The following is an 11,397-nucleotide window of genomic DNA, read 5'->3' as shown; positions in this document are numbered from 1 at the left end:
ATAAACTTAAAATTATAAAAACACAATGGTTATATAATTTTGTAAGCAACGTAGTACATAAAAAAAAAACATGTAATTAAAAAACCATTTACCAATTATTATTGGTTAACTCTACAAACATAAATACAAGTGACAACTACTTTGTTTAAAATTATTTATTGTGGTTTCCCCTCCCTTAGTTATTACTATACGTGACATTGTGCATTGTACTGATGGTGCGTTTTATATTGAACAAAAAAAAAACCGGAAAAAGCTAAATGTATATCTAATGTACAAATAAGATAAAATAAACAAAATGCAATAGGGTTTTGGACTGAAAGTTTGCCGTTGTACGACTCAAACTGCAGGCGAATTTCGATTTTTCGCAGTTTCGCGTTCGTGAGTTTTAATGTGCGTTTTAAGATAAGCCTTGTATACAAACCCTTTTTGTCATATGGCACATTCGTACGGTTTCTGGCCGGCGGTGTGCATCTTCTGGTGTCTCAGCATGTTGGTGCTGAAACTGAAGCGCGCGTTGCACCACTTGCACGAGAATTGTTTCTCCTTGCTGTGCGCCAGCTCGTGCATCGTCAAGTTGGACTTGCTGGCAAATGCTTTTTGGCACACGGAACACTTGTGCGGCTTCTCGCCCGTGTGCACGCGGATGTGCATCGTCAGGTGCATGTTCTGGGCGAACTTTCTGTCGCAGATTTTGCACTGGTATGGTCTGTGGCCGGTGTGCACCGCGTGGTGTCTGATCAGATTGGACAGACACGTGAACATTTTCTTGCACACCTCGCAGCCGTACGTTTTCTCGGGGTTGTGGGTTTTCTCGTGCGCTCTCAAATTGGACCTATGCGAGAACCCCTTGCCGCACGTGCCGCACGTGCCGCACGTGTACGGCCTTTCTTTCGTGTGGATGCGGCAGTGCACCTGCTGGTGCATTTTCTGGGCAAACGATTCCTCGCAGTCGGCGCACTTGTACGCCCGCTCGCCGGTGTGCAATTTCCGGTGGCTCATCAGATTGGAAGCGGCGGTGAAACGTTTGTTGCACACCTCGCACTCGTACGGTCTTTCGTTCGTGTGACCGCGCACGTGTACGGTCAGCGAGGCCTTTTCGGCGAAACTGCTCGAGCAATACTCGCACGCGTACGGCTTTTCTCCGGTGTGCAGTCTGTGGTGTTTGGTGCAGTTCGAAGAGCAAGTGAAACCCTTGCCGCACACCGGGCACTTGTACGGCCTCTCGCCCGTGTGACTTCGCGTGTGCACCGTCAGAGAGACCTTCTGCGTGAACCCTTTGGCGCATACGTCGCACTTGAAGGGTTTCTCTCCGGTGTGCGCTTTCCGATGCCGGATCAGGTTCGACGAGCAGGTGAAGCATTTGGAACACACGTCGCACCTGAAAGGTTTTTCGCCCATGTGCGAGCGTTCGTGCACTTTCAGCTCGATTTTCTGATTGAATTGTTTAGCACAAACGTCGCACACGAACGGCTTGACGCCGGTGTGCATGCGCCCGTGCACTTTGAGACAAGACCGCTGAATAAACCCCTTCGAGCACACGGCACAAGAATAGGGTTTTTCGCCGGTGTGGATCTTCATGTGTTGGTTGATGTTGGACACGCTTTTAAAACATTTAACGCACCACATACATTTGTAGTATTTCTTACCGTGTCCGAAAAACGTCAGTAGCCACCCTACCTTTGGTCGGCGACATTTTTTCCTCTTGTTTAAATAACGTTTAGGAGTGTGTTTGTTTGACAAGTGATCAGTGATTTTGTCTCGGCTGGTATATACTTCACCGCACGTACAGCATAGAAATAGACGTTTTTCATTCGCAATATTTTCCAGCGTTTTGTCGCTTTCTTCCCTTTTCTTTGACATCAGAATGTCATTTTTTTCTTCATCCCGTAGAATTTCGCTTATTCTAAAAAAAAAATTAGTATTATTACTATCGGTTAACTTATAAAAAAAAAAAAATAAAAAAAAGGTATTCTTTTGCATCTTGCAAATGAGTTTCGGTCAGACAACTTTCCTCTGCCCTCACAAATTGTTGGCCCCATTTGTTTATTCAATTTTTTCTTTCATACTCATTCCTCACGCTGTCTTTATACTATTCCTCATTGCCTAATCATCCCGTCCATTCGAAAAACAAAACTAAGTATAAAAGGATAATATTTTCTATTTGTAATCAACCCTCAACACCTTTAAAAATCAATCAAACATTATTTTAACAAACATCGGTTTACTAAAAAAATCTACTTACTTTTTTAAATGTACACGAGGCCTGGTTTGGACATCCACGGTGGGACATTTTTTTAAGTGACAGGCAATTTGTTTTTTAGTAGTGAATGGCTTATGACAGTTGTTGCAAGTGTATGTACGTGTGTTCAGACATGTTGTCCTCAGGAATTTTCATTGGTCCTATTTCCAACAATATATATCCTTCTTCTTCATTTTCTTTTTCTCCTTCTTTTATTATATTTTCTACCGGTAAAATAGAGCTTGTTCTAAAAAGAAAACCCCATATTATAATCAGTTGAATTTTTGACAGAATCTTAAACAAGGTTATACATTTTATTTGAAAAATACCGAATTAGCCTAATTTTAAGTAATTTACATCGACAATATATGTAGAACGGTGAAACAATACAACAATTTCATAAATAAATCTCCAGTTTACTTGAAAAACAGAACAATTTATATTTTTCCAGCAGTATTACGAATTAAAGAAAGCGAAAACATTTATTGCTCGTTAAGCATACCTATTTTGTTTAAATAAACTGTAGTTAGGTTTTATGTTAATATATTCCTAACTCAAATCCGTGCATACAAAGTGTGATATTTTTTTTAAAGTACCTATTACCTAAAGTCTAAAAGTAAGGGCGGGAGAGGAAGTGCGGTTAAGTAATACAAGCAGATAAAAAATATTACTACTCACCACATTTTCCTCTCATCCTAAACTAGAAACATAAATAACTTTAAGAATATGTATCCAAAACTAGTTATCGACCAGCCAAATTTGTCAGTATTTTATTCTTAATTTAAAAAGTCAATAAAATATTTCGCTACCAATTAAGATTCAAAAGTTGATATAAATATAACTAATTCGTCAAAAGTTGAGATAACTTTGTATAAAAACACTACATAATAAAAATTCTATAACTGATATTAAACCCTATGAGATATTGAGTGGGATGAGGATCACTTAAAAATGTCACCCTGTATAAATATATGTATACAGGGTATATATATTTGTTTGAAAGTGTTTTCTAACTTTTCAAAATGTTTAGCAGTCCATTATATCCTCATATATAATTTAAAAAAAAAAAAACAGTTTTTCATACAACTTAGTTGATACCTATTGTTTAATATGTATTGCAGTTATAACGATTAGTCAAGATATTGCTACAGTACTCTAAAAGACAGATAACCTGATCTGTCTACTTAACATGCATACTTATCAATGTCTTAAATATAATTAAATAAATTGAATATAAATTCTACTGCTGTCAAATTTGAACACAAAATTTGTAAAAAGGTCATACTATCTAAAATTACTTATTAAATATTTATGTTTAGTAAAATGGGGGGGAAGAATTTTAAACCTAGTAGACACCTTAATCTGTTTCAGACATACACAATATGAAAACCATCCAACTGTAGGGTAATATCTTATTGTTTAATATTTGCTTCTGTTAGCCAACAACTGCTATAAACTTAATAGACTAAGACATGTTCGGTGATGTGTGAATATCAATAAAGAGTTTACTCAAAAAATGATCTTACCTATCGGTGTTTTCTTCAATATTTGTACGTTCAACGTTAATGTGAGATTCTGTCATATGAATCCTTAATTTTGTTGGAGTAGCAAATGACATTTGACAATTCTGGCAGCTGTGTGTAAGTTCTTTCTTCACAATGTTTTCCGTCGGTTGTACGTCCAGCACATTTTCGTGATTTACTATCTCTATTAGGCTCTCAAAGTAAACATTATCGTCTATCACATCCACTTCAATTTTAACATTCCTCGTTTCGGCTACGTCAATGTTCTCCATGTTGTTCTTTCTGTTAAATAAAAATAAAAAAACAGTTCAGTTTGGTCCGACAGGTAAAATATGATACGAGGGAGATTGAGATTTCCCTCGGTCTCCAAGAATCCACCATAAGAGTGATAAAATAGAAAATTCGCCCGTTCCCCCACAAAATAATAAAAAGGCCCAAAAAATGTTTACGTGTAACTTGGAAATATGATACGCTTTATACGTTTCCAAAAACCAGTCAAAATTTGTTTCATTTGCATTCACACAAAAAACTACCATCCATGTTAATTTACTAGTTACTATCAAAATATTATGTTATGCAATCATTTATGTATATACACTATAAAATATTAAATTCATCGACTCATGCTAATATCTTTATATCTTAATATCTTGATGGTGTTCTATTCACTAGGTGGTCTATAGGTCAGAAGACAAATTTAGCCAAAAAAAAAAATCTAATTCACACACACTAGGCCGTTAAAATAGAAATATAAACTATAAGACAGTTTAACCGTATTAAACGTTGTTGAAATAATGGGGAGAAAGAGTTAAACTGATTGAGATGTACATACATTTTAACCAAATAACAATACTAGTGAAATTAACAATAATCCAAAAAAAGCAAGTTTATAAAGAGTCTAAAGCGAAAACGAGATATCATATTTCAGACTTTTAGAGTTACTTTAGATTAATCTATTGTACAATGTTTATTTTGTAAAAAATCGGTTTCATTTTAAAATGTCATAAAACTAGTTTTTATTATTTTTCTATATTAATATTATACAGTAAAAAATATGAAAATATTTTACTCTGTGTAAACTAAATTGTTTCTACAAGTTTCAAATAATTTCCATTAATGAAAAAAAAACGCTATTCATCCGTAATTTGTAGTGTGTAACACTAGTTCTCTGAATACTATAGATTCTGTGTTAGTTTTAAAATCACCAAATTGCATAGAAGTAGAGTTGAATATATCCATGAATTAACGAATAGTTGCGAATTATTGATCACTGTATGCAGATGTTTTTCCACTTTGGTTGTTACCAAAACAACTGACGCGACACTGGGTAGGGTCGGCGTCTCGCTACTGGGCGGAATCGGCGCGACGATACGACGGTCGACGTTCCGCGAGAAGGTGGAGAACGGTGGAAAAATAAAAAAAAATAAAATAAAATAAATAAATACACAAATGATCAGTGATCAGTGATTTTGTCTCGGCTGGTATATACTTCACCGCACGTACAGCATAGAAATAGACGTTTTTCATTCGCAATATTTTCCAGCGTTTTGTCGCTTTCTTCCCGTTTCTTTGACATCAGAATGTCTTTTTTTCTTCATCCCGTAGAATTTCGCTTATTCTAAAAAAAAAATTAGTATTATTACTATCGGTTAACTTATAAAAAAAAAAAAAATAAAAAAATAAGGTATTCTTTTGCATCTTGCAAATGAGTTTCGGTCAGACAACTTTCCTCTGCCCTCACAAATTGTTGGCCCCATTTGTTTATTCAATTTTTTCTTTCATACTCATTCCTCACGCTGTCTTTATACTATTCCTCATTGCCTAATCATCCCGTCCATTCGAAAAACAAAACTAAGTATAAAAGGATAATATTTTCTATTTGTAATCAACCCTCAACACCTTTTAAAAATCAATCAAACATTATTTTAACAAACATCGGTTTTACTAAAAAAATCTACTTACTTTTTTAAATGTACACGAGGCCTGGTTTGGACATCCACGTGGGACATTTTTTTAAGTGACAGGCAATTTGTTTTTTAGTAGTGAATGGCTTATGACAGTTGTTGCAAGTGTATGTACGTGTGTTCAGACATGTTGTCTCCTCAGGAATTTTCATTGGTCCTATTTCCAACAATATATATCCTTCTTCTTCATTTTCTTTTTCTCCTTCTTTTTTATATTTTCTACCGGTAAAATAGAGCTTGTTCTAAAAAGAAAACCCCATATTATAATCAGTTGAATTTTTGACAGAATCTTAAACAAGGTTATACATTTTATTTGAAAAATACCGAATTAGCCTAATTTTAAGTAATTTACATCGACAATATATGTAGAACGGTGAAACAATACAACAATTTCATAAATAAATCTCCAGTTTACTTGAAAAACAGAACAATTTATATTTTTCCAGCAGTATTACGAATTAAAGAAAGCGAAAACATTTTATTGCTCGTTAAGCATACCTATTTTGTTTAAATAAACTGTAGTTAGGTTTTATGTTAATATATTCCTAACTCAAATCCGTGCATACAAAGTGTGATATTTTTTTTAAAGTACCTATTACCTAAAGTCTAAAAGTAAGGGCGGGAGAGGAAGTGCGGTTAAGTAATACAAGCAGATAAAAAATATTACTACTCACCACATTTTCCTCTCATCCTAAACTAGAAACATAAATAACTTTAAGAATATGTATCCAAAACTAGTTATCGACCAGCCAAATTTGTCAGTATTTTATTCTTAATTTAAAAAGTCAATAAAATATTTTCGCTACCAATTAAGATTCAAAAGTTGATATAAATATAACTAATTCGTCAAAAGTTGAGATAACTTTGTATAAAAACACTACATAATAAAAATTCTATAACTGATATTAAACCCTATGAGATATTGAGTGGGATGAGGATCACTTTAAAAATGTCACCCTGTATAAATATATGTATACAGGTATATATAATTTGTTTGAAAGTGTTTTCTAACTTTTCAAAATGTTTAGCAGTCCATTATATCCTCATATATAATTTAAAAAAAAAAACAGTTTTTCATACAACTTAGTTGATACCTATTGTTTAATATGTATTGCAGTTATAACGATTAGTCAAGATATTGCTACAGTACTCTAAAAGACAGATAACCTGATCTGTCTACTTAACATGCATACTTATCAATGTCTTAAATATAATTAAATAAATTGAATATAAATTCTACTGCTGTCAAATTTGAACACAAAATTTGTAAAAAGGTCATACTATCTAAAATTACTTATTAAATATTTATGTTTAGTTTAAAATGGGGGGGAAGAATTTTAAACCTAGTAGACACCTTAATCTGTTTCAGACATACACAATATGAAAACCATCCAACTGTAGGGTAATATCTTATTGTTTAATATTTGCTTCTGTTAGCCAACAACTGCTATAACTTAATAGACTAAGACATGTTCGGTGATGTGTGAATATCAATAAAGAGTTTTACTCAAAAAATGATCTACCTATCGGTCGGTTTTCTTCAATATTTGTACGTTCAACGTTAATGTGAGATTCTGTCATATGAATCCTTAATTTTGTTGGAGTAGCAAATGACATTTGACAATTCTGGCAGCTGTGTGTAAGTTCTTTCTTCACAATGTTTTCCGTCGGTTGTACGTCCAGCACATTTTCGTGATTTACTATCTCTATTAGGCTCTCAAAGTAAACATTATCGTCTATCACATCCACTTCAATTTTAACATTCCTCGTTTCGGCTACGTCAATGTTCTCCATGTTGTTCTTTCTGTTAAATAAAAATAAAAAAAACAGTTCAGTTTGGTCCGGACAGGTAAAATATGATACGAGGGAGATTGAGATTTCCCTCGGTCTCCAAGAATCCACCATAAGAGTGATAAAATAGAAAATTCGCCCGTTCCCACAAAATAATAAAAAGGCCCAAAAAATGTTTACGTGTAACTTGGAAATATGATACGCTTTATACGTTTCCAAAAACCAGTCAAAATTTGTTTCATTTTGCATTCACACAAAAAACTACCATCCATGTTAATTTACTAGTTACTATCAAAATATTATGTTATGCAATCATTTATGTATATACACTATAAAATATTAAATTCATCGACTCATGCTAATATCTTTATATCTTAATATCTTGATGGTGTTCTATTCACTAGGTGGTCTATAGGTCAGAAGACAAATTTAGCCAAAAAAAAAAAATCTAATTCACACACACTAGGCCGTTAAAATAGAAATATAAACTATAAGACAGTTTAACCGTATTAAACGTTGTTGAAATAATGGGGAGAAAGAGTTAAACTGATTGAGATGTACATACATTTTAACCAAATAACAATACTAGTGAAATTAACAATAATCCAAAAAAAGCAAGTTTATAAAGAGTCTAAAGCGAAAACGAGATATCATATTTCAGACTTACTTTAGATTAATCTATTGTACAATGTTTATTTTGTAAAAAATCGGTTTCATTTTAAAATGTCATAAAACTAGTTTTTATTATTTTTCTATATTAATATTATACAGTAAAAAATATGAAAATATTTACTCTGTGTAAACTAAATTGTTTCTACAAGTTTCAAATAATTTCCATTAATGAAAAAAAAACGCTATTCATCCGTAATTTGTAGTGTGTAACACTAGTTCTCTGAATACTATAGATTCTGTGTTAGTTTTAAAATCACCAAATTGCATAGAAGTAGAGTTGAATATATCCATGAATTAACGAATAGTTGCGAATTATTGATCACTGTATGCAGATGTTTTTCCACTTTGGTTGTTACCAAAACAACTGACGCGACACTGGGTAGGGTCGGCGTCTCGCTACTGGGCGGAATCGGCGCGACGATACGACGGTCGACGTTCCGCGAGAAGGTGGAGAACGGTGGAAAAAAAAAAAAAAAAATAAAATAAATAAATACACAAATGATCAGTGATCAGTGATTTTGTCTCGGCTGGTATATACTTCACCGCACGTACAGCATAGAAATAGACGTTTTTCATTCGCAATATTTTCCAGCGTTTTGTCGCTTTCTTCCCGTTTCTTTGACATCAGAATGTCATTTTTTTCTTCATCCCGTAGAATTTCGCTTATTCTAAAAAAAAAATTAGTATTATTACTATCGGTTAACTTATAAAAAAAAAAAAAAAAAAAAATAAGGTATTCTTTTGCATCTTGCAAATGAGTTTCGGTCAGACAACTTTCCTCTGCCCTCACAAATTGTTGGCCCCATTTGTTTATTCAATTTTTTCTTTCATACTCATTCCTCACGCTGTCTTTATACTATTCCTCATTGCCTAATCATCCCGTCCATTCGAAAAACAAAACTAAGTATAAAAGGATAATATTTTCTATTTGTAATCAACCCTCAACACCTTTTAAAAATCAATCAAACATTATTTAACAAACATCGGTTTTACTAAAAAAATCTACTTACTTTTTTAAATGTACACGAGGCCTGGTTTGGACATCCACGGTGGGACATTTTTTTAAGTGACAGGCAATTTGTTTTTTAGTAGTGAATGGCTTATGACAGTTGTTGCAAGTGTATGTACGTGTGTTCAGACATGTTGTCTCCTCAGGAATTTTCATTGGTCCTATTTCCAACAATATATATCCTTCTTCTTCATTTTCTTTTTCTCCTTCTTTTATTATATTTTCTACCGGTAAAATAGAGCTTGTTCTAAAAAGAAAACCCCATATTATAATCAGTTGAATTTTGACAGAATCTTAAACAAGGTTATACATTTTATTTGAAAAATACCGAATTAGCCTAATTTTAAGTAATTTACATCGACAATATATGTAGAACGGTGAAACAATACAACAATTTCATAAATAAATCTCCAGTTTACTTGAAAAACAGAACAATTTATATTTTTCCAGCAGTATTACGAATTAAAGAAAGCGAAAACATTTATTGCTCGTTAAGCATACCTATTTTGTTTAAATAAACTGTAGTTAGGTTTTATGTTAATATATTCCTAACTCAAATCCGTGCATACAAAGTGTGATATTTTTTTTTAAGTACCTATTACCTAAAGTCTAAAAGTAAGGGCGGGAGAGGAAGTGCGGTTAAGTAATACAAGCAGATAAAAAATATTACTACTCACCACATTTTCCTCTCATCCTAAACTAGAAACATAAATAACTTTAAGAATATGTATCCAAAACTAGTTATCGACCAGCCAAATTTGTCAGTATTTTATTCTTAATTTAAAAAGTCAATAAAATATTTTCGCTACCAATTAAGATTCAAAAGTTGATATAAATATAACTAATTCGTCAAAAGTTGAGATAACTTTGTATAAAAACACTACATAATAAAAATTCTATAACTGATATTAAACCCTATGAGATATTGAGTGGGATGAGGATCACTTTAAAAATGTCACCCTGTATAAATATATGTATACAGGGTATATATATTTGTTTGAAAGTGTTTTCTAACTTTTCAAAATGTTTAGCAGTCCATTATATCCTCATATATAATTTAAAAAAAAAACAGTTTTTCATACAACTTAGTTGATACCTATTGTTTAATATGTATTGCAGTTATAACGATTAGTCAAGATATTGCTACAGTACTCTAAAAGACAGATAACCTGATCTGTCTACTTAACATGCATACTTATCAATGTCTTAAATATAATTAAATAAATTGAATATAAATTCTACTGCTGTCAAATTTGAACACAAAATTTGTAAAAAGGTCATACTATCTAAAATTACTTATTAAATATTTATGTTTAGTTTAAAATGGGGGGAAGAATTTTAAACCTAGTAGACACCTTAATCTGTTTCAGACATACACAATATGAAAACCATCCAACTGTAGGGTAATATCTTATTGTTTAATATTTGCTTCTGTTAGCCAACAACTGCTATAAACTTAATAGACTAAGACATGTTCGGTGATGTGTGAATATCAATAAAGAGTTTTACTCAAAAAATGATCTTACCTATCGGTGTTTTCTTCAATATTTGTACGTTCAACGTTAATGTGAGATTCTGTCATATGAATCCTTAATTTTGTTGGAGTAGCAAATGACATTTGACAATTCTGCAGCTGTGTGTAAGTTCTTTCTTCACAATGTTTTCCGTCGGTTGTACGTCCAGCACATTTTCGTGATTTACTATCTCTATTAGGCTCTCAAAGTAAACATTATCGTCTATCACATCCACTTCAATTTTAACATTCCTCGTTTCGGCTACGTCAATGTTCTCCATGTTGTTCTTTCTGTTAAATAAAATAAAAAAACAGTTCAGTTTGGTCCGGACAGGTAAAATATGATACGAGGGAGATTGAGATTTCCCTCGGTCTCCAAGAATCCACCATAAGAGTGATAAAATAGAAAATTCGCCCGTTCCCCCACAAAATAATAAAAAGGCCCAAAAAATGTTTACGTGTAACTTGGAAATATGATACGCTTTATACGTTTCCAAAAACCAGTCAAAATTTGTTTCATTTTGCATTCACACAAAAAACTACCATCCATGTTAATTTACTAGTTACTATCAAAATATTATGTTATGCAATCATTTATGTATATACACTATAAAATATTAAATTCATCGACTCATGCTAATATCTTTATATCTTAATATCTTGATGGTGTTCTATTCACTAGGTGG

The 11,397-nt window shown here is 32.8% G+C and overlaps 1 protein-coding gene across 1 annotated transcript; it reads right to left on the bottom strand.

Annotated features, from left to right (window-relative positions):
- Positions 1-429: 429 nt before the first annotated feature.
- Positions 430-10,780, bottom strand: LOC126845455 (zinc finger protein 271-like). The gene is made up of 7 exons (XM_050584106.1): positions 10,725-10,780; positions 9,200-9,445; positions 7,383-7,530; positions 5,739-5,968; positions 3,766-4,044; positions 2,361-2,486; positions 430-1,903 (listed from the first exon to the last, which is right to left on the bottom strand). The coding sequence occupies exons 1-7, from the start codon at positions 10,778-10,780 to the stop codon at positions 430-432; spliced, it is 2,559 nt and encodes an 852-aa protein (XP_050440063.1).
- Positions 10,781-11,397: the final 617 nt, after the last annotated feature.

Source organism: Adelges cooleyi, unplaced genomic scaffold (genome assembly GCF_023614345.1).
Source record: "Adelges cooleyi isolate 19-005CV unplaced genomic scaffold, UGA_ACOO_1.1 ACOO_flye_CR_arks_rails_tigmint_CR_PRNA_787, whole genome shotgun sequence".
NCBI classification, from domain to species: Eukaryota; Metazoa; Arthropoda; class Insecta; order Hemiptera; family Adelgidae; genus Adelges; species Adelges cooleyi.
This window is presented reverse-complemented; position numbering and strand designations above follow the sequence as displayed.